The 27,892-nt window shown below is 42.3% G+C and overlaps 1 protein-coding gene across 1 annotated transcript in view; it reads right to left on the reverse strand.

Annotated features, from left to right (window-relative positions):
* Nucleotides 1-27,892, reverse strand: part of CALCR (calcitonin receptor) — a 157,779-nt gene that overhangs the window by 50,177 nt on the left and 79,710 nt on the right. Inside the window, exons 3-7 of the mRNA XM_053409814.1 lie at nucleotides 25,160-25,313; nucleotides 21,637-21,747; nucleotides 12,167-12,279; nucleotides 10,227-10,318; nucleotides 7,727-7,853 (exon numbers count right to left, since the gene is read on the reverse strand). Coding sequence (XP_053265789.1) covers nucleotides 7,727-7,853; nucleotides 10,227-10,318; nucleotides 12,167-12,279; nucleotides 21,637-21,747; nucleotides 25,160-25,313 — 597 coding nt within the window. The remainder of the gene's footprint in view (nucleotides 1-7,726; nucleotides 7,854-10,226; nucleotides 10,319-12,166; nucleotides 12,280-21,636; nucleotides 21,748-25,159; nucleotides 25,314-27,892) is intronic.

The raw sequence follows: 27,892 nt of genomic DNA on the forward strand, positions 1-27,892 counted from the left end.
TGTTCCATAAATTACACAGGAATTTCTCTTTGCACTTTAACAGAACAAACTGCAGTGCTTTCTCTCTGTCCTCTCATTCTCACCTCTTTGTACAAAAAACTCCATTAGAATTGAGCTACAATGACATACTAATTGTAATGATTAGCTCATTTGTTATCAATGTCTACCTGCCATTCCTATCGTTGTTTTATTTAATTTCTTACATTTCCATTTCTTTCCTCTAAGGAGCTCAAAGTGGTGTATATGGTTCTCCCGCTACCCATTTTATCCTCGCAACAACCCTGTGAGGTAGGTTGGGCTGAAAGACTGTCCAAAGCTCACTCAAGGTAATATATATCAATTGACCAAAGTATTACTGCTCCTCTTTGGCAGGGGTGGGAACAGAGAAATGATGCAATCCATCATATTTGCCTGAAATTTATAACACGCTCTGAGCTTTAGCCTCTTCTTTGTGGATTAACAATGTCTCAATTTTTTTTTCATTTTTGTGATTTGTTTGAGACTCTAAAAATATTATTAAAAAAACAACAACAATGTCTCAAATTTTAAATTGACGATTAAATTTTATTTAGATGGCATGAGTGCCATCTTGCCACTTACCATCTGGCCTGGGGCGGGGCCTGAAGCCTCAAAAGGACTGCTCTGCTGCCCAGGAGAACTCCCCTGTGAGTGTCTGAGGGCCCTGCTCTTGCCACTTACCATCTGGCCTGGGGCGGGGCCTGAAGCCTCAAAAGGACTGCTCTGCTGCCAAGGAGGACTCCCCTGTGAGTGTCTGAGGGCCCTGCTCTTGCCACTTCCACCTGGCCCAGGGCGGGGCCTGAAGCCTCACAAGGACTGCTCCTGCCACTATCTGGCCCAGGTGGGGCCTCACAGGGACGGTTGTTGCCACTGATGCTGCTACTGCCCAGGAGGACCCGGAGGGGTGCAGAGTTCTTTTTAACATGTTTTAAAATGTTCCTTTCCCTTTAGATTTTTTATATATGGGGGTGGGATGGATGTTTGGGTGGGCTTGGGAATTTGTTAGATTTTGATGAATTTGTAATTTTTGCAGTTTGTATTGTTTTATTGTTTTCTGGGTTGTTTTGTTTTTGGTTTATATTGTTTTAAGGTTTTATTGTTTTAGGCTGCGAAAGAATAACATTAATTGCCATCAATGGAGGCTACTATGAGGCTTGGGATTGCTACCGTGGAGGGGCGAGGGAGGTATGGCGGTGGGGGCAGATGTTATAGGCGAAGGGGATCGAGATATGGATATGCTCGTACCCCTTCCAATCTGCGCCTCATCCCAAGGGACGAGGGTAGGGCGAGCAAGGATTACTCACCTCCGTCACTGGTGCTGTGCAATGCCAGGTCTATAGGCAACAAAACCGCCACCCTGCGAGATTTCTTTATCTCGCAGGGGGTCGACCTGGCTTGTGTGACGGAGACCTGGGTGCGCGAAGGGGCAACAGTTACCTTACGAGAGATGGCGCCCCCGGGTTTCTCCGTCCTCCACCAGTCACGGACTGTGGGCCTGGGGGGAGGGGTGGTATTATTAATCCGGGAAGATTGTCCTTTCAGGGCTCTACCATCACCATCGAACCCCGGCATTGAATGTGTTGGCCTAGTGTGGGGCTCCGAGGAAAGCTTGGCTGTCTGGCTGGTGTACCGGCCACCTAGCGCACCAGCAGCCACCCTGTCAGGCCTATTGGAGGCAGTGGCCGGCTGGGCCTTGGAGTTCCCTAACCTATTGGTATTGGGGGACTTCAACATCCATGCTGATGCCACTCCCTCCTCACAGGCTCTGGACCTGGTGTCTTCCATGGCGACACTAGGGCTCTCCCAGTTTGTTTCGGGCCCCACACATCAAGCAGGCCACACGCTGGATTTGATCTTTGGCGTAGGTATAGATGTGATCATGTCTCCTTCGATGAAGGTGCCATGGTCTGACCACTACGCTCTGAAAGCCAGGATTGACTTTCCACCCCCACCCTGCTTAGGTGCCGAGCCGATTTGGGCTCACCCGCAGAGGCTGATGGACCCTGATAGATTCCGCCAAGCCTTGTGGGACCTTGCTCCCCCTGGCGACTCATTGACTGAGCTTGTTGATGGCTGGAATATCCAGCTCCTGGCAGCCATCGATGAGATCGCACCGAAGCGCCCTCTGCGACCCTGCAGAAACCGGGCTCCCTGGTTTACCGAGGAGCTCCGGAAAATGAAGCGGGACCTCAGATGGCTAGAGCGAGTATGGCGGGGTGCCCGTGACGGAGCCTCAAGAACATCTTATAGGGCTGTTATGAAAACCTACGAGATGGTGGTGAAGGCTGCTAAGAAGTCTTACTTCTCGGCCTCCATTGCATCCGCTAGCTCTCGCCTGGCGCAATTATTTAGTATAATCAGGTCTTTAACGTCCCTTGAAGGACAGCCAAATTTAAATAATTTGACACACAGCTGTGAGGCATTTGCGAGCTTTTTTGCGGAGAAGGTCTTGTTGCTCCGCCATGACCTCCCTGCCAATTTGGATACAATAAAGGAACTGGAGGCCCCTCGACTGTCCTCGGGTCCAGTATTGGACCACTTTGACCGGATATCCCCAGCCGATGTGGACAGACTTCTCCGAGCCGGAAAGCCCACCACCTGTCCTCTCGACCCGAGCCCGTCTTGGCTGATTAGAGCGTGTCCAGATGAGGTGCGGGCCCTCCTGGGGGATATCATCAATTTGTCCCTTGGCACGGGGACATTCCCAGGGGAACTGAAGGAGGCAGTGGTGCGCCCGCTCTTAAAGAAAACACCATTAGATCTTTTAGATCTATCCAATTACTGCCCGGTTTCGAATCTTCCGTTCCTGGGTAAGGTGATTGAGAGAGCGGTTGCTGAACAGCTTGGTGGGTTTCTGGATGAAACATCGGCTCTGGATCCATTCCAGTCCAGCTTCCGCGCTGGTCATGGGACCGAGACAGCTCTGGTTGCCCTAACAGATGATCTTCGTAGACAGCTGGATCGAGGCGGGTCGGGGCTGCTGATTCTTCTAGATCTGTCAGCAGCTTTCGACATGGTCGATCATGAACTTCTGGACCACCGCCTTGCTGACGTGGGGATCCAGGGCACAGTCCTTCAATGGCTGCGCTCGTTTCTCTCTGGTCGGGGACAGAGGGTGGCGCTTGGGGGGGAATTGTCATCGCGCCACTCCTTGGTGTGTGGAGTACCTCAGGGTGCGATACTCTCCCCAATGCTTTTCAACATCTTTATGCGCCCCCTCGCCCAGCTTGTCCGGAGTTTTGGGCTGGGTTGCCATCAGTATGCCAATGACACCCAACTCTATCTGTTGATGGATGGCCATCCTGACTCGGCCCCAGACACACTGACCAGATGTCTGGAAGCTGTGGCTGGATGGTTACGTGGGAGCCGGTTGAAGCTAAATCCTTCGAAGACAGAGGTCCTGTGGCTGGGACGGGACGATATGGGATTGGGGGGGGAAACTCCCATCTCTTGCGGGGGCGCAGTTAGTGCCAGCACCGTCCGTTAAGAGTTTGGGTGTAATCTTCGACACCTCCCTTTCCATGGAGGCGCAGATTGCAGCTATAACAAAGGCGGCATTTTTCCATCTCCGCCAAGCTAAGCAGTTGGCTCCTTACCTCTCTCGCCCTGACCTAGCCACTGTGATCCACGCGACGGTCACCTCCAGACTGGATTATTGTAACTCGCTCTACGTGGGGCTGCCCTTAAGACTGACCCAGAAACTCCAGCGGGTGCAGAATGCTGCAGCGAGACTCCTTACGGGGTCTTCGCTGCGAGATCACATTCATCCGGTGCTATATCAACTGCACTGGCTCCTGGTGGAGTACAGGATCAGGTTTAAGGTGCTGGTTTTAACCTTTAAAGCCCTATACGGCCTAGGACCCTCGTACCTACGGGACCGCCTCTCCTGGTATGCCCCACAGAGAAACTTACGGTCTTCAAATAAAAACATCTTGAAGGTCCCAGGCCACAGAGAAGTTAGGCTGGCCTCAACTAGAGCCAGGGCTTTTTCGGCTGTGGCTCCGACCTGGTGGAACACTCTGTCACAAGAGACTAGGGCCCTGCGGGACTTGACATCTTTCCGCAGGGCCTGCAAGACAGAGCTGTTCCGCCAGGCCTTTGGCCAGGGCACAGCCTGACTCCCTCCCTCGGCAATCTTCGCGGAGCTCTGGCCCAATGGTGGCCAGTGGCTTGAATTTAATTAATTTTATAATGAATGATTTTAGAGTGTTGTTTGTGTTGTACTTTTGTACTGTTTTATTGTTGTTAGCCGCCCTGAGCCCGGCTTCGGCTGGGGAGGGCGGGATATAAATAAAATTTATTATTATTATTATTATTATTATTATTATTAGGAAAGGCAATTATATATATGAGCTTCTCAAACCATATAGTCAGAAAAAAACCTCTATACGGTTTGGGAAAAATATAAAAACCTATTAGAAAGAAAAACACTGCTGTGTTTATCACCGACAGAAGTCCTCTCAAAGAAAAAAAATAACACAGAAACAAACTGGAGTACATATAAAGATCTTCTAAATCTCATTGGGGAGGAATACAAACTCAAAGAATATGAAGAGATAAAAGACCAAATGACAGATTGATTAAGTTGTTACCAGTCAAGGGCAAAATTTAAGTTAGACAAAATATACAGCTTTGCTGGAAAGACCCCACAGTTTGAAGATATTAAGATCCAAGGCCTAAATATTATCAAAAATGTATAATTTATTACTTGAGTGGGAGACCATGGAGGAAACAGTAAAATCTACAATCATAAGTTGGGCTAGGGACGTTGGACACAATATAGATTTTATACTATGGGAACAACTGTGGAAAGTAAGTATAAGATTTATGGCATGCTATATGTTAAGATAAAAGTTCATGAAGATGCAGCATAGGTGGTATCTGACACCCAACAGATTAGCAAAAATGTCGAACTCAATAAAAGGTAACTGTTAGAAGTGTAAAACAACAGAAGGAAGCTTCTACCACATGTGGTGGTCATGTAGCATAATTAAAAATTATTGGGAAATGATTTATACTGAACTTAAAATATGTTTAAAAAATCTTTTGTTAAAAACCCAGTAGCACTACTGTTAGGGCTAAAAACTACAGAAGTTTCCAAAAGAGAAAGCAATTTGTTTCTATATGCTACAACGGCTGGCTGTGTATTATTAGCACCAAAATGGAAAACAGATAAAGTGCCAAGAAAAGAAGACTGGCATATTAAACTGTTAGAATGTGCAGAGTTAGCAGGGATGACCACTAGAATAAGAAATCAAAACGATGTAAGATATAAAGAAGACTGGATACTATTAACAGAATATATGGAAAAGAACTATAAGCAAACAATTTACCTAGCAGGATGGTAACTTTTTCAGCAGAGTAAGACATCAATAAAGTATATAAATAGATGAGGTGAACTAAGAAAACATGATGAAAAGAGGGGCTAAAAGAAACCATAGAAGGAGAGGAGAAGTCAATGAATGTTTTCTGATTTTTTGTCGACTATTTAAAATCTTTGAAAGGAAAGATTTCTCCTTGTTGCATCATTTTTGTAGATGCTTTGTTGATGTGGAATGTTATCAGAAAATCAAATAAATAAAATATGGGAAAAGAACAAAGCTATGTATTAGAAACCCAGGAAGCAACATGATATATCTAGTCAGACTATTACTCCATCTAGCCCAGTATTGTCTACTCTGATTGCAGTGGTGGAGAACCTCAAGCATGTGGGTCTCATGAGGCCTGCTAGGCCTCCATCTGCCCTACGTGATATCAAATGTGGGATCATAAAGGGTCTGAAAATCCAGCCTTATGAGGAATGTTTGAGGGAATTGGGTATGTTTAGCCTAGTAAAGGGGAGACTGGGATGAGATACGATAGCCATCTTCAAATATCTAAAGGGCTGTCACATGGAGGATGGAGCAAGCTTGTTTTCGCCTGCTCCAGAGGGTAGAACCCAAACCAATGGATTTAAGTTACAAGAAAGCAGATTCTGACTAAACATCAAGAACTTTCTGACAGTAAGAGCTGCTTGACAGTGGAATTGGCTCCCAAAAAAGGTGGTGGACTTTCCTTCCTTGACAGTTTTTAAGCAGAGGTTGGATGACCACCTGTCATGGATGCTTTAGTAGAGACTGCTGAACTGCAGGAGGTTGCAGGAGACCTTGGGGTCCCTTCCAACTCTACAATTGTATGATGATATGAGGTGCTGATTGGTGGCAGCTGCAAAGCCCTGTGCCAGGTCCCTTGTACAGCACTTTGCAAGCCTCAACAACCATGTCATAATGGCATCAGCTAATTGGCAGGAGGGTGGCCTCACCAACCTGTCAAACTTCACTCACAAGAGGGTGGGAGAGTTAAAGATCTGGCCCACTGGCTGGCTCTCAGTGATCCACCTCACCGCACTACCTGATCTTTTTAACTGGAGATGCCGGGGATTTATAGGAAGATGTAGAAACACCCCAAAAGTAAATGAAGGTGAATGCTCAATAAATACTGGAAGCAAACTAACTGCTGTGTAAACTCTATGCAAGTAAATCAGGATGAATGCTAATAAATAGGTCATCTGGAGAAGGTCTTTTAGAATTTTGTCGTTGTTGCATATATCTAGAAATAATTGCCTTCCTAAAGTGCTATTTACTGCCAGAAGCCTGATTCTAAATAAAGAGAATAATATTTAGAATATTTACACCCCAAAGAGGCTCCTCAAGCAATTTACAAAAGGTTCTCACAATGAAACCACATTTCACCTTGCATGTCTTCAATTTTACCTTGCATATTTGTCTTCAGATATCAAAAGTACTTTGATCCAACTATTTGCATAAAAGTGGAAACATGGTACTGGGAACAAATGCAAGCTACTTTTAGAGAATTCTCAATGGAGGAAAATGTCTCCTAAAACATAACATTTTCTGTAGCTTAATGCATGCAGAGATACAAATGGACCTCTAGTAAATGTAATATGAATCACTGGCCTGTGCATTAACAAAGATGTACAAACATTTGTTGGCTTAAACTAAAGGCTTAGGAAAAATGAGACACCTAACAGCTTTATCCTATAAGGGAATGTGTCAAGCGGCAAAGGGAACTGACTGCATAGAGCACTAAGTAGCAAATTGCCATATGTGGCATAGATAGTGGTACCACATATCTACTCAGAAGTCCAATGGACAGAGGATTGTAGCCTAAGGCTGCAATCCTACGCACAGTTACCTAGGAGTAAGCTGTGTTGAACTGAGTGGGACTTAAGTGGAAGTAGTTAGGCATTGGATCGGGTTGTATTGAAGGTGTTCTTTCTCCTTTCTGAGCCACTAAAATTCCTGCAGATGACCATAACCTTATGTGGCTCTTTCTGCAAGACAAATAAGAATATGGGCCAACACCACAGCAATTAGTCTCTCACCCATGTCCTATACATTTCACCACCAATCAACAACATGGGGCACATCCTAAGGAAAATGTACTCCATAAGGGGTGTTACAGTGACATTAGGGGTCTGTGAGGAGTTATGGAATTGGATAAATTTGATACAAGGCTGTTTTGTGGATCAGCCCAACGTTCTTTGCAACAGGACATTTCCCCCTGAACAATAATCTAGGATCTTGCTTTAAAGGAAGATTTTGTGATGGCAAGACATTTGTCCTCTTAGCTTTCAGACCCAAGAGTTCAAAACCCTCCTGTTTGTAACGGATTCTCCACCTAGCAATGTAAAGGAAAGAATACTTACCGGATCCTTTTTTACCAGGTTTCGATCAGACACTACTGCAATGAGGTGGGCGAGTGTAAACACAGAGTTAAGAACGTAAGAAAGAAACAAATTCTTGTGCAGTGTTATCCTTTGACAGCTGAGGCTCCTGAAAGATACGCACCACAAATTGTAAATTAGTGTTTTGATTCTTATGTCACTTTTTAACAAGCACATGTTTTTTTCTGAAGAATGCAATCTGGCAACAGGCAGTTGGAAACCCATGGCTGGCAATGAACCCATGGGAGCCAAACATTTTGCTTAAAGATGCATGCTTTCCAAATCACACTTAAAAGGACCTCTCAAACCTGCTTTCTGTCTGAGCCCTATAGGCTCAAACTGTACACTACAGGCAGAAAGGTGCTCTGATACCAAGTGACACTTTTGTGTACATACAAATTGCAAACAGCAAATGAGGAGATGTGCTTCAGAACACTTAGATGGAAATTACATGATGCCGTAGGAATGGGTAATCAACTAAGCAAGGAATTTTAACCTGGAATTTCCCTGGATGTCAGGGAGATTTGTATTCATATTCTGCATGGTTTTTATTCCTTCTTGGATCCCACAAGAATGAGAGACTTATTTCCTGCTTGATTGTGGCCAACATAATCAAGGAAGTGACCTATTTTTCAAGATTTCCACACTCCAAAGCCAAAATTTTACTTGAACTAATCACAAATTATTGTGTCATTAAATCACTAGACTCATTGACACAGAGAACAGCAGTGCTATTGTATGTTTGAACTGGCCACCAGTAGTTGGGATAGTAGAAAAACCAAAAAAAGCTCCTACATGTATACTAGAATGTGGACAAAGTGATAGAATTGCTTACAGTGAATTTCACCTGCTATTTTGTTGCCCATTCATCCCAGTGTGAAGAGTTCCTTCTGAAGTTCTTTACAACCTGCATTGGAAGTTGCTAGCCTAAATAATTTAGGGTACCCACCCTGTCCCACCCAACTTGGCAACTCACTGCTCAATCCTGATTGCAGATCCTTCAGTACACTAAATAAAAGCTGCTGACTTCCTTCCATTATGACCATTTAATTCTATCCCCTGCTTCCTATTTCTGTAAATAGACTATTGGGGCACATACCCATGTCCTTTCTTATTCATGCTCAGGCCATTCATTTCTGTTTCTGTAATGACTGCAGAAAGCATGAACAGGAATATACCAGAAGTGGTTCACCAGGTGGGAGGAAATGTAACACTAGCTTCTGAGCAGGTGAATTGCAGTTGCTTACCAGAAGGTGGAGAGACAGAGGCAAGTCTGGAATGTACAAATATCCAGACTATTATTCTCACAAACTATGAAGCAAGTTTCATCAGAGGAGCAAACTCAGCAGACAAGCAGTGAGCCACCTTTTAGCCCAATGATCAAAATAAGCCCCATGTTTAGGACTGTATGCTGTTTGTGGAGGCAGTAAAATAATATTGTTGTTGTTGAAGAAAACATTAAGAAGAAAACACCATGCCTGCAACCATGGGTGAGTAGCCCCTGAACACTGCAGTGAATTTTCCCCTCCTCAAATCACTGAAATGCTCCACACAAATTAGATACCTGCAGATAGGCTAGTGAATTTGGAGGAGACATTTTTATTTAGCCCTCATTTGGAGCAGGAGAGAATTATTTAAGAATAATAAACTGAAGCACTATAACATCATTTCATGTTGTGCATGAATGGAATGGCCGGTTGCATCTGTACATCACACAAAACCATGGTTTAGTGAAACAGAACTGAGACTTTTGGGCTCATGTACTCTCCCCTCTCTTCCTCTTTTGCAGCTGGGAGGATGATTTTGGCAGCGTTTAATTTCAGTTTCCTTGAATCTTGGCTTGTTGTGTCTGTTGGAACAAGGAATAGCAATTCATTCCAAACCAGTAAGCTTCATAACAAATTATTTCAGAATGGATTATTTTGAAACTAATCATTGTTAGGAATAAAACACGATTCCTGATCCAGGCAGCATGGCAAACTGAGATTCAGAGAAACTGAAAAGAAACACTGTCGAAGTCCTCCTACCAGACTTGCAAGAGAAGGAGGTGTGGGGAGCGGGGGAAGTTCTAGGTTCATTGTGTCTCCATTCTGCTTGTGCAGTTTACAACAGGTAAGATAATTTATTTGAGCTAGACATATGTAACCTGGAAGTATGTCCTACAGAGTACAGTGGGATTTACTTCCAAGTAAACATGCACAGGGTGGCGCTATAGATCTACTTTGGTAAGGAAAGCAGTAGGCAATCTTCAGTTACACAGAATAGCACATCAGAATTTATCTGTTTTGAATTTTTTTGCATAATTTCAGGTAGGCATGGTGCTGTACCTTCAGTGAGATGGAACAAAATGGAATTTGAATAAGGTTATTTCTAGTCACTGTAGGCTGATGAGCGAATTGTTGCATTGCATGGAACTGAGGATGACTGGTTGCTGTCATTGAAGAAAGAAGTCATTGAAGAAAAGAAAGAAAAGAATACTTACTTGAAATGGAAGAAGATTCCCAAGGAAATCAACAGGGAGGTTATAGACAAAGCGTGTCCTACTATAGTCATATAGTAAAGGATGAATACCATCTGAAATTTAAAGAGAAGCAACAAATGGCAATATTTTTGTTTGCTTAGACATCCTTTTGCGACATAGATATTAGATATGTATATTCTCATTTGAAAAATGCTAAAGTTGACGTCCCTCCATGTGTTGAAGATTTAAATGTACATAGATTTAGTTAAAGAGCTATAAGGCCATATGTAGTCATGGGTCAGGAAGAAAACGTCCCTTCATATTCATTTCTGAGCCTTATCCCATCATGAATTGTTATAGAATTCCATAACATTTTGGACGGAAATGGATCAAAACATACAAACTTTATATTAGTAAAATAAACCCCTATGGTATGGTACTGATAGCTATAAGCACGGTACGCTTTTGAAGGATGATGTGGCTCATCATGAAGCCCAGTGAACCGAGGTAAATGCTTCCTGCTTCACTCAAGGTACTTTGGGGGCAGTCCGGGGGGGGGGGGAGATGCCTGACAACTACTGGGACTCTAGTTATTCTTCATATAACCATGTTGAAGCTGGAAGAATTTGTTTCAGCCACTCTCATTGAAACAAAATAATTAAAAACCACAGCGGAAACAGAAATTATTATTTTTCTACAAAGGGATCACTCTCTTTCTTTCTCCCCCCCCCAATAAATTGCAGTTGGTTTCAGATGCCTGGACTACTTTGATGCTCTACTGCACATCATTTCTATTTTATTTGTCTCTGCATTTAGGATAAATGATTGCCAGAGTTCTCACCGAGAATAGAATATCATTACTTCTTCTTACAAAGGGATACAGATTTCATTAGAATATTAAAAGCCATATTTATCAATCTAATTAGACTTTTCCACAGAATTATGTGCTGAGTATTAGGCCACAGCTGGGTCTAAATGTCACAAACAAAATGGAAAAGTCCTCTAACCAACAGCAGCCTACAAGTTTACAGAATGGGAAAAAAGGGGGGCGTGGGAAGGATTATTCCCTATCCAGTCATGGGCAACAAGCTTCAACTGCCGAGTGCCATTCTGGAGGCTGGCACTAGGTGGTGGCAGAGATCCTGGAGCTGCTACCCCAACATGCAGTGCTATGTAGATACATGGCTACTGAGCAGGTAGACTTGTCTAGCACATGCTGATCGCCTTGGTGCTTCTTCCCACATGAAGTGGTGCTCAGTGGTGGAAGCTCATAGCCCTTTGGCAAAATTCTGCTCTATCTACTGCCATTGCCAGCTTTTTCATACCTTATAATAACTACAATGATGTTATCAGAAGGGTTGGATTAATCAGCAGATGATCCAGGCAGCTGCCAATGGCAAGAGGCACAGTGGGCCCCTGTTATGGGTCTACTCAACTGGTCTACTCAACAGCTGAAATAAACCAGATAAGCAATTTGATCTTCAGTTGCAAAATAGCAGCATGGACATGTATGGCCATATTCCTTTGGTAAACAACATTGTTTTAATTTGCAGGAATATGTGCAGCATCAGTGCCAATGTGACAAGAGATTATTGTGATCAAATCTAGGTGTGTAAATTTATCATCTCTTATCATATGGATGGAAAGTTGAGAAATGGGCTACATTACAAAACAACCCCCCTCCCCACACCCGGCATATTCCAAAGCTGAGAAAAACAGAGTGTGCTTGCTCAAGACTCTCTTTGCCTAGATACTACAGGGATTTGCCCTTAGCATCCACAATTAAGTACCAGCTTTAATTTTAAACAATAGTGCGCAGAATGTGTCCCTGAGGCCTATGTCATTTGAAACATAGGGAAGGGGCTAGCACTATTTTATATTGCATCCTAAATCGTAGGCAGCAAATGTGTAGGAGTCAAATTGGATAGTGGCAGCTGTTGCATCAAACTTTAGAAGCCTACCTTACGCTTTTCATTTGTGAAGGAATTGCACCGTGTGTAGTTGGACCAGGTACGATTACTTTCAGGATGCCGGAACCAGGTCCCAGTCTTGTCACAGTATTTTGTTGCTGTTTCTGTGAATTAAAAAGGCAAGAGTTTGTAATTCATACCAGAACCCTACGCCCAGATACCAAACCATGCTAGATCTGGCACATTTCAATAATTTTAGGTCACATTTAAAATAAAGCCGATCTATCTATTCCTTTTCTTCAATTTTTATTTTATTTTATAAATAGTGTATTAATTTTCAAGAAAAAGATAAGCATTAACTATACAATTGATTTAGCCCCTTCCCACCTCCCCCCCCCCAAAAAAAACCAGAAGACAAATGTGTCAACTTGTCCCATAAATCTATATGTGTAGGTTGGTAGGTGCCAGACATCAGGACGTCCATTTGAGTATTTTATAAAGGGGTGCCATATTTCAACAAAATCATCTGTATCGGATATGTCATTCAAGGCATGAAATCTCTTAGTTAGTTTCTCAGATAAAGCAATTGTCCATACGTTCTGTTTCCATCTTGTGATATATAGGCGATCAAATCCTTTCTAAAGGTAATTGTGTAGCTACCAAAAGAAAAACGACAAGTTCCTTGTCTAATAATTTGGGAATCTTTGAAGATTGTTAATCAACCTAGGCATAGATTACATCTTGGTTCCTGATTTTGCTTAATTCTGTAAAGACCCTTTCCCAAAATGGTGGCACTAATTCACATGTCCATCACATATGAAAAGTTGTGGCAATTACCTTGCACCCTATCCAGCATGCCGAAGAGGATACTTTATCTATATAACTGAGTCTTACAAGTGTTAAATGCCATCTATATATTAACTTAAAACAATTAAGAGGAGGTGGGTGAGGAAATACGGCGCTGGGAGGGGGTGGAATTATTCTCACAATACCGGCTGTTGAAAGCTATTGAAGCAGTTAAGGGCTGTTTCTGCATAAAGGAACTAGTACAAGATAACCTTAGAAATAAGTATTTAATAACCGTAGTAACAAGCACCGTATGAAATTGTAAGGTAGATGGGTCCTGATTTCCCTCAGAAATCATAATATGCAATTGACATTTGAGTTTAATACATATAATGTAGGCAATGAATGCATCCTGAATACTAAGCCACTCCATTTGATTCCCCAGGACTATTTATTAAAATAGTTGGAACTATTTATTAAAATACTCCCAGAACAGAAATTCATCTGCAGAACAGGAATATAAATTCATCTAGTATTTTTTTGTTCCGTAGGCACACAGAACAAGGTCCAGAGCTCTGGTGGGCTAGTGTTCTTGGAAAGGTTTTTGGTATATAACATTTAAATAGTATTTTAATATTTAATATTTTTACATTTGCTTTTTTGGTTGATAATCTGCGTTAACTGCTGGCGGTTTTATAGCGCCGAGATCTGTGTTATGACTATGTGTCCTGTCTTGTATACCTAACCAGGCAGAAAATATAAGACATATGGCTTAACGATTCTAGTGCTAGACTAGAATTTGGAAGACCTAGGTTCAAGCTGCCACTGGCACATGAAGCTTATTCAGTGACCATGAGCCAGTCACTCTCTCTTAGCTTAACCAATCTTAATAGGAAAGGAAAACCATCAACGCCACTTGGAGCTCCTTGGAGTTGAGGGAGGATACAAGCATAATAAACAAATAAATAAAATAAATAAATGAAACACATTAGGTTATTTTCTAGGAAATTTATGAGTGGTTCTTTACACTCTCATAATTTCATGAGTCTAAGTATTTACGTAGCTTTGCTCATCTTTACAAATCACATCGATTTCAACGGGAATTGTTAGAGCAGCACATTGCAACACCACACATAACACTATCCAGCAATCACACCAACTAACTAACCTATTATTTATTATATTTTTTTACCAACTAACCTATTAAGAGCAGTTCAAGTTTCGGCAGAATTGTTTGATTCTATCATTCTCCCCCCCCCCTTGACTATATCCATCTAAAAATTGGGTTGGTTTCATTTCATTTTCATGACGGTATCCTCCGCTTTTAACGAAAGAAGTGAGCCAAAAACTGAGGGAGACGTGTTCTCTTCCTATGACCAGGAACACAACTTTATATAGAAACACTTGGAATAAGCACACTCCAAGCAGTCCAAAGGAAAAGTCTTTTGGATTAACTACAGCTTCAGCACAACAGCTCTGCGGATCCAGTGTTCAAATGCGAATACGTGCCCAAGCAAAACACAAGAAATGAAAAGAACATTGTCTTTCGGCTGCCTATCAATTTAACTTGCAGATCATCCTAGACTTGCTTTCCTCCTATCTCCTCCATCGTATCTGTTGCCAGATACTATCTAGGGCTGGAAAGCATCTGAAGTCTTAAACAGAGATTAAAGGTGACTATGTGATAGAACAGAACGTACCAACATTTCACCTAAATGTCCTTGCACTGTTATCCAAGGGAACATTATAACAACATATATTTTTTCTCTTCCAATGGCTGGAGAGGTATATTGCTCCAGCCACTTTGAAAATGCCTGTGACTCCAGGGGGTGGGTGGAAGAGGGAGGGAGAAAATCTTTGGTCTAGTAATTATGAAGCCTAAGCAGTATATCTCTTTTCCCCAGACCCTATTCAACAAGCCTGTCTCACTGGCAATGAGCAAGGATAATCAATCAGACGAAATTTTTCCTGACAACCCTCTGCTCTGTAGCACTATAATAAGGAGCCATATGATAACTTTAACTGCCTCAGTATGGAAGATTTGTCCCAATACACTGTGTAGAAAGGAAGTCTGGTGGGGGCAGTATGTGCATTTGTATTAAACTGTCTACTTCTAATATTGTTGTTGTTTCTTCTGTGGGAAAGGAGGTTGTGGGTCTATACCAGGACTAGGCAATAAAGGGCATGATGTTGCAGCCTTGAACTATGACTGCTTTGGGAGTAAAGGGACCCCTGACCGTTAGGTCCTGTTGCGGACGACTCTGGGGTTGCGGCACTCGTCTCGCTTTACTGGCCGAGGGAGCCGGAGTGCAGCTTACAGGTCATGTGGCCAGCATGACTAAGCCGCTTCTGGTGAACCAGAGTAGCGCACAGAAATGCCGTTTACCTTCCCGTCAGAGTGGTGCCTATTTATCTACTTGCACTTTGATGTGCTTTTGAACTGCTAGGTTGGCAGGAGCAGGGACCGAGCAACGGGAGATCACGCCGTTGTGGGGATTCGAACCGCCAACCTTCTGATCGGCAAGTCCTAGGCTCTGTGCAAGTCCTAGGCTCTCTGCGTCCCTGAAAATGCCCCTAGATCTCACTAATTTAACACATAGCACATCTAAGCTATGATGGAGAATGCCCTGAAAAGTTTTTAGTTATGAAAAGCAGGAAACCATAGAAACACACATCCTGAAATCTATGACTTTTTTCCCAGAGCACGAACAAATTGGAGTTGAAGACCTGTGCATCCGTACCTAACACATTTCTTTGTTACAGTGAAACCTGCACCATCAAGCGATGACCACCTCCATCAGCAAGGACTGGCTTGCCGTCAACTTCAAGTTTCCCCGATTCACCCACTTTTGATTAAATCTTCCAGTGAAGATCAGTCACCTGTGAAGTCCATTTCTAGCCATACGCTAACTTGCCCAACAACTGTGATCTGTGCCTGTGAAACCTGATAAACTGACCTGCAGAGAAGCCTCTCCATTTGAAACAAAAGTTAATGAGCAGGCCAGGGAGGGAAGGGAAGAGTGCCAAATGGAGAAAATGCAGGGGAACAGAGAACACATGTGTGCACATGGGCATGGAAAAGTGTAAGGCATTGAAAAATGCTTTGTAATTGATAAATGCATAATACATGTAGACCCCAGAATCTAAATAAGCGTTACTAAACTAAAAAGAAGGACAATGCTGACAACTATCTAAAACAAATATCTATCATCTATCTATCTATCTATCTATCTATCATCTATCATCATCATTATCTATCTATCTATCTATCTATCTATCTATCATCTATCTATCGTGTATCTATCATCTATTCATCCACAGGTGTGTATGGGGAGTTAGGGATGGGAATCTTTTGTTCAGTTCTCTACATTTCTACATGTTTCCTTTTTTAAGTCCTGATGAAAACTTATCAATATTTTAGTGCTAATTTCTTCTAATATATACATTTTTATATGCAATTTTGCCTAATATTCTTATATTTGCAAAACCATTTCCCCATACATAATACATTATTGAATGTTATTTTCACTAATATACACATTCCTGTATGCATACCTTACCACAGTACATGCATTTTTGTATACAGTGGACCCTCAGGTTACGTTACTTTCAGGGAACGAAACTTTCAGGTTGCGAATGCAGCAAACCCGGAAGTATATTCTTCCGGGTTTCGCCACGCGTGTATGAGCAGAAGCGCTCTATTGCACCACACATGTGGACAGAAGCAGCGCCTCTACTTACGGATTTTTCAGGGTGCATACAGACCACTGGAATGAATTACATTCGTATCCAGAGGGTCCACTGTACTTTTACGCCCCTGTAAGATTTGGATGCCCCTTCATGGATCACTGCCTTGCCATGGCGAAGGGGCTTGAAGAACTCAGAGAAGCTATGAACTATGCCGAGCAGGGCACACAAGATGAACAGGTCATAGTGGAGAGTTTTGACCAAACGTGATCCACCTGGAGGAGGAACCGGCAAGCCACTCCAGTATCCTTGCCAAGAAAACTCCATGGACAAAGACAACAGGCATATAAAAGTTATGACGCTGGAAGATGAGCCCCTCAGGTCGGAAGGCGTCCAACATGCTACTGGGGAAGAGCGGAGGGCAAGTACAAGTAGATCCAGAGCTGATGAAGCGGCTGGGCCAAAGCCGAAAGGACGCTCAGATGCGGATATGCCTGGAAGCGAAAGGAAAGTCCAATGCTGTAAAGAAAAATATTGCATAGGAACCTGGAATGTAAGAACCATGAACCTAGGTAAGTTGGAGGTGGTAAAAAATGAGATGGCAAGAATAAATATTGACATCCTGGGCATCAGTGAACTAAAATGGACGGGAATGGGCGAATTCAGTTCGGATGACCATCACATCTACTACTGTGGGCAAGAAACCCGTAAAAGAAATGGAGTGGCCCTCATAGTCAACAAAAGAGTGGCGAAAGCTGTACTGGGATGCAATCTCAAAAATGATAGAATGATCTCGATACGAATCCAAGGCAGACCTTTTAACATCACAGTAATCCAAGTTTATGCACCAACCACTGGTGCTGAAGAAACTGAAATAGACCAATTCTATGAAGACTTACAAGACCTTATAGAAGTGACACCAAAGAAGGATGTTCTTCTCATTATAGGGGATTGGAATGCTGAAGTAGGGAATCAAGAGATAAAAGGAACAACTGGCAAGTTTGGCCTTGGAGATCAAAACGAAGCAGGGCAAAGGCTAATAGAGTTCTGTCAAGAGAACAAGCTGGTCATCACAAACACGCTTTTCCAACAACACAAGAGACGACTCTACACATGGACATCACCAGATGGGCAGTATCGAAATCAGATTGATTATATTCTCTGCAGCCAAAGATGGAGAAGCTCTATTCAGTCATCAAAAACAAGACCTGGAGCTGACTGTGGCTCAGCTTCTTATAGCAAAATTCAAGTTTAAACTGAAGAGAGTAGGAAAAACCACTGGGCCGGTAAGATACAATCGAAGTCAAATCCCTTATGAATACACAGTGGAAGTGACGAACAAGTTTAAGGATTTAGATTTGGTGGACAGAGTGCCTGAAGAACTATGGATGGAGGCTCATAACATTGTACAGGAGGCAGCAACGAAAACCATCCCAATGAAAAGGAAATGCAAGAAAGCAAAGTGGCTGTCCAACGAGGCCTTACAAATAGCAGAGGACAGAAGGCAAGCAAAATGCGAGGGAGATAGTGAAAGATACAGGAAATTGAATGCAGATTTCCAAAGAATAGCAAGAAGAGACAAGAAGGCCTTCTTAAACGAGCAATGCAAACAAATAGAGGAAAACAACAGAATGGGAAGAACCAGAGATCTGTTCAAGAATATTGGAGATATGAAAGGAACATTCCGTACAAAGATTACCATAATAAAGGACAAAAGTGGTAAGGACCTAACAGAAGCAGAAGACATCAAGAAGAGGTGGCAAGAATACACAGAGGAATTATACCAGAAAGATATGGATGTCTCGTACACCCCAGGTAGTGTGGTTGCTGACCTTGAGCCAGACATCCTGGAAAGTGAAGTCAAATGGGCCTTAGAAAGCACTGCAAATAACAAGGCCAGTGGAAGTGATGATATTCCAGCTGAACTATTTAAAATTTTAAAAGATGATGCTGTTAAGGTGCTACACTCAATATGCCAGCAAATTTGGAAAACTCAGCAGTGGCCAGAAGATTGGAGAAGATCAGTCTACATCCCAATCCCAAAGAAGGGCAGTGCCAAAGAATGCTCCAACTACCGCACAATTGCACTCATTTCACACGCTAGCAAGGTTATGCTTAAAATTCTACAAGGAAGGCTCAAACAGTATGTGGATCGAGAACTCCCAGAAGTGCAAGCTGGATTTAGAAGAGGCAGCGGAACCAGAGACCAAATTGCAAACATGCGCTGGATTATGGAGAAAGCTAGAGAGTTCCAGAAAGACATCTACTTCTGCTTCATTGACTATGCAAAAGCCTTTGACTGTGTCGACCACAGCAAACTATGGCAAGTTCTTAAAGAAATGGGAGTGCCTGATCACCTCATCTGTCTCCTGAGAAATCTCTATGTGGGACAAGAAGCTACAGTTAGAACTGGATATGGAACAACTGATTGGTTCAAAATTGGGAAAGGCGTACGACAAGGCTGTATTTTGTCTCCCTGCTTATTTAATTTATACGCAGAATACATCATGCGAAAGGCTGGGCTGGATGAATCCCAAGCTGGAATTAAGATTGCCGGAAGAAATATCAACAACCTCAGATATGCAGATGACACAACCTTGATGGCAGAAAGTGAGGAGGAATTAAAGAACCTTTTAATGAGGGTGAAAGAGGAGAGCGCAAAATATGGTCTGAGGCTCAACATCAAAAAAACGAAGATCATGGCCACTGGTCCCATCACCTCCTGGCAAATAGAAGGGGAAGAAATGGAGGCAGTGAGAGATTTTACTTTCTTGGGCTCCATGATCACTGCAGATGGTGACAGCAGCCACGAAATTAAAAGACGCCTGCTTCTTGGGAGAAGGGCAATGACAGGCCTAGACAGCATCTTGAGAAGTAGAGACGTCACCTTGCCAACAAAGGTCCGTATAGTTAAAGCCATGGTTTTCCCAGTAGTGATGTATGGAAGTGAGAGCTGGACCATAAAGAAGGCTGATCGCCGAAGAATTGATGCTTTTGAATTATGGTGCTGGAGAAGACTCTTGAGAGTCCCATGGACTGCAAGAAGATCAAACGCATCCATTCTTAATGAAATCAGCCCTGAGTGCTCACTGGAAGGACAGATCGTGAAGCTGAGGCTCCAGTACTTTGGCCACCTCATGAGAAGAGAAGACTCCCTGGAGAAGACACTGATGCTGGGAAAGATGGAGGGCACAAGGAGAAGGGGGCGACAGAGGATGAGATGGTTGGATAGTGTTTTCGAGGTTAGCAGCATGAGTTTGACCAAACTGCGGGAGGTAGTGGAGGACAGAGGTGCCTGGCGTGCTCTGGTCCATGGGGTCACGAAGAGTCGGACACGACTAAACGACTAAACAACAACAACAAGATTTGGATGAGTGAGAATTTCAGAGAATAGCTGTGTTTTGGTTTGCTCAATGTTTTTTTTTTTTTAAAAATGCAAATTTGGTAAGTTCAGCTTGAAATGCAAAACTGAACAATTTCTCATCCATCTCTCTCTCTCTCTCTCTCTCTCTCTCTCTCTCTCTCTCACACACACACACACACGAAGATTTTGGTTGGATCTGCAATGGTTGTCTTTTGAGGGGGTTGGGGGTTGGTTCAGTTTCTGAATAACAAGTTGAAACTGTTACAGATTCCCTACTTTAGGGGTAGCCACTGTGGTGCCGTCCATATTATTTTAGGACTCCAACTCCCATCAACCCCAGCCAACACAGCCAATTGTCTAGAGGGTACCATATTTGCTGTCCAGCTCTACAGAACTGCTAATAATCAAAATCCTTGATTTCATGTGTTTTTTGGTCATAGTATTCCTGCTCTCCCCCAGCTTGCGTTTCAGGCTAGGTCAGTGGAGGTATAGACGTTCCCACGCAAGTATGCTGGTGTATCACCCACTGAATGTGAGGTCCCAGACAGAACAACCCAGTAGCAACACTGAAAAACCATACAGACTTTTCCCTTAAAATGCTACTTTCAGATTGGCACATCTGGCTGACCACTATGTATTTATTTATTACTTTTGTAGTCCATCTTTTGTTCAAGGAGCGCAGGGTGGCATACATGTTTCTCTTCCCATTTTATCCCCAGAACAACCCAGTGAGGTAGGTTAGAGCTAAGAGACTGTGACTAGCCCAAAGTCGCCCAGTTAATCTGATGGCTCAGCAGGGATTTTAACCCTGGTCTCCCAGGTCCTAGCCTAACACTCTAACCACTACTCCATACTCTCACTCTTTCTTTCTTTTTTTACACATCTATCTGTCCACACCCACATGTTTGTCAAAGGTTCCAGAATCTATGTAATTGGTTATATGTATCTCAATGAAAGACTAACGGAGCAATATGGGGAAACAGGCATCTGTGGCTTAATAAAGTGGTTTTCTTTTTCTTTAATGCGTCTGTTCTTCCAAGAACTTTTAAAAAATCTGTCATGGACTATAAAATATAGGAGACAGGCCCTGGGAATAGCGACATGCATTTTACAAAAATGAACCAGCTCTTTAGCAGTTGCTGTTCAGATCACTACGCCTAAAAATGGAATGATTATAAAAAGCAGGCCAGCATATAAAAACAAACAGTGCCACTTCCATTATGCAGGTTTCAAGAGAAGGCATGGATAAGTCAGACAATATACTATAAAGCAAAGGAATTTGCCCAGGCACTGAGTTGGTAGGCAGGCATCTCAGGAAAGCTATGAATATATGTTAATTACAGTCATACCTTGGAAGTTGAACAGAATCCATTCCGGAAGTCCGTTTGATTTTCCAAACATTCGAAAACTGAAGCGTGCATTCTGATTGGCTGCAGGAAAATCCTGCAGCCAATCGGAAGCCGCGGAAGCCCCGTCAGATGTTCAGCTTGCAGAAGAACGTTCGAAAACCGGAACACTCACTTCCAGATTTGTGACATTTGGGAGCCAAGGCGTTCAAGATCCAAGGTACGACTGTATTATAGTCCATTTTTAAAAGTTATAACACCACCATTATTTGGATAGCATTCCCTTTTCACTTTCAAATGCTAAACACATTCAATGAAGATAAAAGTAGACACTCTACCAGTTGGATCAAAGTCTGGGAAATAATCAGGGCAATTTTGATCAGCAAATTCTCCAGCAGGTGTGTCATCCCAACAAAGCCATCCATCCCATGTCCGGTTGCAGAATAGTCCTAGAAATTCAGAAAGAATCAAGCTGTATTATTTAAAGGTGGTGGTGGTGGTGAAACCACTGGCCTTCTCTTTTTTCTTTCTTTGTTAAATGTTTGTAAGATTCACAGAAACTTCTTGTGCTGCTAGTGTTTTTAAACTTGGAAGCACCATATTACTCATTGGTACTTCTCACATTGTATCCTGCCTTTTCTCCAAAAAGGTTAGGACAGCACCTGTGGGGATTACCTGTTTTTTATCCTCTCTACAACCCTGTGAGGTAGTTAGACTGCAAGAATATGACTTGGGCACAGCTAATTTCATCCTTAGAACAATCTCACAAGGTGGTTAGGCTGAAAGACAAGTTCACGCTGGAACCTTTGGGGCTGAGTCCACTTCATCAGATGCACGAAAGTTTAGAGGTGTAGATACACATGTTGTATCTATGCCTGTAACTTCAAAGGTGTTGGGATTAAAGCTACAAAACTTGCAATAAGTTACATGACCCAGTTGGGGGTGACAGAGAAAAAGGGAATCTATTCCCTCACAGATTCCTCCTTATTAATGGCTTATTGACATTTTAATTGCTTTTGGGGGGCTTTCCTTCTTTCTGCTCCACGTTCCGATAGTTCATAGCATGTGTTAGTGGTAGCCTCTGGACTCCATACTGGCTTCATGTGAGTTTACTATGATTAATATGCCTTAGGTTTCTTTATCTTTTCAACCAGCTGCCTTATCAGACTACCGTATTTACTCAAAGGTAATGCACACCTTTTTTGGCCAAATTATGTCACGAAAATTAGGGTGTACGTTAGATTTGATGGCACATTTACATTCACCAGCAAATACTTTTTTGGTTTCAAGGTTTTGAAAATCGACGGTGCATTTGATTCACGTAGATAGGGTACTTATTGCTGCATTCTGCTGTGATATATAAAAATTCCAACAAAACGGAGACTCTAGCATGAAACCCAATTCATCAAGAACCTCAGTGTTATCACTTGTGGTTTGAACTGTGACAAAGTTTTATTATTATTATTATTACATTTTATGTGTCAAGAAGCTTACCAATGTCAGGATCACCATGTTATCATCAGCACCTGCTTTTGTGAATGACCACTGCGAATAATGTAAATAATGTGGTCTTTCAATGAAGGGTGGTATATAAATAAACAAAATAAAATCAATGCCACTGCCTGTATTTTCTGCATATAATTTCCTTCACACAGTTTTACAACCCCCTTCTCCAAACCATGTTACATAATTATTCTGTAACTTGGGATAATACTTTATGCATCTGATAAAGTTGACTCTACTCTTTTAAAGCTTATTCCATAATAAAATCTATTAGTTTTCAAGGTGCCACAAAGCTCATTGTTGTTTTTATTGCAGCAAACTCAGCTCCCTCTCTGAAAGTTCATGAAGAAACATAACAGTCAGAATAACGGCTGCTTGTAGATTTTAGGCGATGACAAAAGGTACAGAAACTTGGCAATGATTACGGAAGAAAATTGAACTTCTCTGCTTGTAGACAAGCAAACATTCCAAGGCGGATACTGTTGTACTTGAAAACAACAATATTTTTTAAAAAAACTTTGTAGCTGTGTTAAGTTTCCCTTTTCCAAGTGCATTTTTCTCATTACGTGTGAGCATATGATTTCCCCTTAGAAATACAGAGGTTCTAAAATATTTGTTCAGATTATTAATAAATCCTAACAGCATTTCAATAACAGCACTGTGGTTTCGAATCTAACAACACCCTTCCCCAGAAAATAATCTTTCTTTCCAACAAATACTCAGTTTTCACTCTACTTTGGGATATATTTTCTATGAGATGAAATCAGTGGGAAAGATCAGCAGGAGAACCCACCTGCAATGAAAACACGGCAGGGTGGGATGCATTAGAGGTCTTGTTTTTAATTTTGCAAACATTTGCCATTCTGTAAAATGAGAAACAGTTGCATTTTTCAATACACTACACCAAGTTTCTCACCCAGGGGAAATAAGTATTCGTCCCTCCCCTCCCCTGGATATTATTCTTGTTTTCTGAAAAAAGAGTAAACCAAGGTTTATTTCTATATAATGTTATTTTGGGAAGGAATTACCTTCTTATTTGTTATCCCCAGTTATTTGTCTCATTAAAATAATCACTGTTTTTCTGACGCTTTCCCCCCCTATCCAGAAAAGTCTCTTCAGTTTAGTTTTATGCAATGAAGTCTTGACTGTGGCATTTGAAATTGACAGCGATGTAATAAAACTAAATGGTCACTTCTAGTTACACAGAATTCATTCTCTGGCTCAAAATGCACTGAGCATTTAAAACAGTATCAAACCCAGCCAGATGGGTGGGGTATAAATAATAAATTATTATTATTAAAAATTGTTATAATGGCCTTCCCCCCAAACACCCTGGGGCCTGTAGTTTGTCGAGGATGCTAAGGGTTCTTGGGGGACCCCTATTCTCCTCCCAGAGCTGAAATTCTCAGAGTTGCTTTGAAAGAGGGATTGGTTGTTCAACAATAGTGGGAACTGTAGCTCTGTGAGGGGAATGTGAAGCTAGTATCTCTATTCTACACATACCAAATGGAAACAAGTCCCTTATATTCAGTGGTATTTACTTCTAAGAAACTGACTTGCTGTCAAGCCCTTAGTGTGAGAGCGGGGATATGACTGACATGGTCAAGCTCAAAGGCCTTCTTTTGGCATATGTGCACAATTAAACTGCCCAAAGACAGCACACTTCTCGTGGTTCCTTTTTTTCAAACGCCTCAGAAAAACCAGAAATGCAGTTTTCCCTGAGGCAGTCAGATGTTGCCTGAAGCAGATCGGCTGCTATCCCTTCAAGATGCCAGGCATTTTATTTTATTGTTGCAATGTGCTGAGTGGGGTTAAAACTTGCTAAGAGGAAGCTTTTAATTAAAGGCACAGTAGTCCTTTAATTCCTGCCCACATTCAACAAACTTTGCATGTCCACCCTCAGCAAGGTAAGCGCTGCAGTTGCATTTTCTTTTCTTTTTTTAAAGAAAGACCCTGCCACAACTCAGGTCTGAGGGGAAAAAAACAACACAGAAAACACAGGAATGTAATGATCTGGCAAGTTTGCCACCCACATTCTCTGTAAAGCATGGTGAACTAGTGATGTCAACTCCTTAAAAGGCTAGTGGAGAAGCAAGAGCCAGCAGATAACATGGTTTTGTCAACAAGCCTGTTTTGAAGACATCTTGCTTCACTGGATGTATCCAGCTCAGTTCCAAAATTAAGTTCTCGGAGGTGTTGTAGGAAAGCTATTGCAAATCTCTCCCCCCCCCCCCCATTTTGGAAGCTGATATATCCATTTGCTTTTGTGGGTATTCACACAGGTTATTTTTCTGTTTTTTCATGGTAGTATTTCAGAAATGCATTAAAGTAATTTTAAAGCACCTGTCTTTTCCTTACCTTTTTTCTTGTAAGGAGGCTGCCTGTTCATCCTCTCATAGCATTTGAACTGGGAATCTACTATCTTCTGGCGTATTGCTGAATGTTCAGTTTCTATAGGCTCTAATGTGGGATCAGTATAACTTACAGTAGAAGAGAGACTTGGAGCCATTCTCTGTGCAAAGAGGAAAAACTGTTAATGGATGCGAGTAAAACCAGGAGAACAACATCAAAAACACGAGGTGCCCATCATTCTTACTTTTATCTCATTGTATACTTAAATGTTGCTATGGAGATTTTGATGTTTTGCTTGCAAAAACATGTTGTACCTTCTCTCCAGGACATACAAAACACAGGATTAAATATGGCTGTGCAAAGGACTGCTTGCTTTGATTATGAGAGTTTTTATTGCTTCTCCCTATGGGGAAGCAATCTGTGTGGCAACTGCAGCTGAATGGAATGGAAGCTGAACAGTGGTAAGGCATAGTGAATTTCACACACACAATTCCATACTGCGAATACATTTTGGGGGGAAACGGAAGCCCACTGTGACTCTCCAAATCTTCCCATTGGCAAAAATTGAGTTCACACATTTAAATGTTGTCATTAGGTATTTCCCTAACACCAATGACTGAACTATCTAAATTACCAGTTTTCATATTCTCCAAGACAGTGCTCGTCAACCTTTGGTCCCCAGCTACAGCCAGGCTAGTCAATGGTTAGGGATGATGGGAGCAGCAGTCTAGCAACATTTGGGGACCCAAGGCTAAAGAACACAGCTCCAAGACATACAGCATGCTACACACTAAAGGGGTTACTACTCTGAGGTTTTGTGAGAGGACAACCTCCTGTGAGTAATTCAGCTTTCATTTTCTGTCCATACAATGAATTTGCATCGTGTGTGCTACATTGAATGAAAACTGCTGTGATTTAAAGCCCACTGGTACACATTTAAATTGTTGGCAAGCACACTATTGGATTCGACAACTTAAGGGACCCTAGCCTTCTTGGAATGAGTAATCTGCTGTTCAGAAGCGGCTGGAAGTAAAATAGCAGGGACCATTCCGTATGTGACTTAAGGGATTAATTCTGTTATTGGGCAAGGCAGACTCGGATTGACTGGAGGTTCTAGACAATTGGGAGTTAGCTGTCAGCGAGGGTGGCAGTTGAGATTTGATAGCTGGAGGAGTTGGAGGGAAGAGTGGTTCTGAAGGTATTTCCCCCCTGTGTAAGCCTGAATTCCTGCCTTATTTCTCTGCCTTATTTCTCCTCATATTAAGTACTGTTTTGTTCAGTTTACCTCCGTAAAGTTTATTATCACTTTCTTTTCTCTCTGGACTCCATCACCTTTATTCCAGCCATTCTGCTAACACCCCAAACCTAAGCCCTCCCTCTTTTCTTCTGATACAGTGGTACCTCGGGTTAAGTACTTAATTCGTCCCGGAGCTCTGTTCTTAACCTGAAACTGTTCTTAACCTGAAGCACCACTTTAGCTAATGGGGCCTCCTGCAGCTGCCGTGCCGCCAGAGCACGATTTCTGTTCTCATTCTGAAGCAAAGTTCTTAACCTGAAGCACTATTTCTGGGTTAGTGGAGTCTGTAACCTGAAGCGTATGTAACCTGAGGTACCATTGTACTGTGTAGGCTCAAATGTACCGCTAACAAACACCGAGAACAGAGAAAGGGGAGCAGATAGAGAAGAGGCAAAGACTCTTGCCATTTGATTGCAAGAGGACCTGATATGGTTCATCAGTTTACAATGATAAAGAGCTCAAACAGAAATGACTGCAAGCCTTTATGAGTTTCCACAAAGTGTACCGTAATTAGCTACATGCTGGCATAAAGTAGGAGGTTTTTTTTCTCCACTCCGTTGGCTGTGCTTAATATAATTTGTGCTGGGCAGTAATAGAATGGTAAATTGAAATTACACAAGGCAGACCTGACCATAGATCTCCAGATGTTGTTGGACTCCAACAACCCATCAGCCCCAGCCAGCATGCCCCATGAACAGGGTGATGGTAGTTGCAGCCCAGCAACATCTGAAAGGCCACAGGTTCCCTGTTCCTGAATAAGGAGGATACTTTCAAACCTGCAAGCAGTCATATTTCAGCCACACTGGCCACCCATTGCCTTGGTTTTCAAGGCTGATGATCAAGGGAAAATGAGAGAGGTTGGCAGCGGTACTAGCTAAAGAGGGCTTGACTGGAAATGGTCTTCCGCTGTCAGGACCAAGAAAGTATAGCAAGCACCATGACCTACAACCAGTGAAGAGTTAGGCACCAGGAATTGATAAGTATACATTTTCATAATGTTCCATTTCAATCCACAGATCCCATTAAATTCAGTGGAAGAAGTAGATTCATGTGTGCAACGCTCTGCACATGAGAATTATCTTACTCTCCTGAAATACACAGGATTCATTTGTTTTAAATGAAATATTTTTACTGAATGCATCAGGGTATTTCATGCTCTCAGGCTGCAATCCTAGGCGAACTTACCAGAGAAGGAGTCCCATTCAAATCAGCGGGACTTACTTCCAACTGAGTAAACATACCTAGGATTGGTCTGTTGAAGTGCCAAGTTATTCCTTGTCATTCCCTTTCTTTCCCTCATATTAGGACATCTTGTCCACACAAGAGTTTTGCGTGCACATCTAAGCACATCTTAACTCACTGGACACAATCATTCACCGCTGACTTGTCTGTTTCAGCCATCTTCTGTTTTGAAAAAAGCATGTTTTGGGTTTAAAAATATT

Source organism: Podarcis raffonei, chromosome 12 (assembly GCF_027172205.1).
Source record: "Podarcis raffonei isolate rPodRaf1 chromosome 12, rPodRaf1.pri, whole genome shotgun sequence".
Lineage (NCBI taxonomy): Eukaryota > Metazoa > Chordata > Lepidosauria > Squamata > Lacertidae > Podarcis > Podarcis raffonei.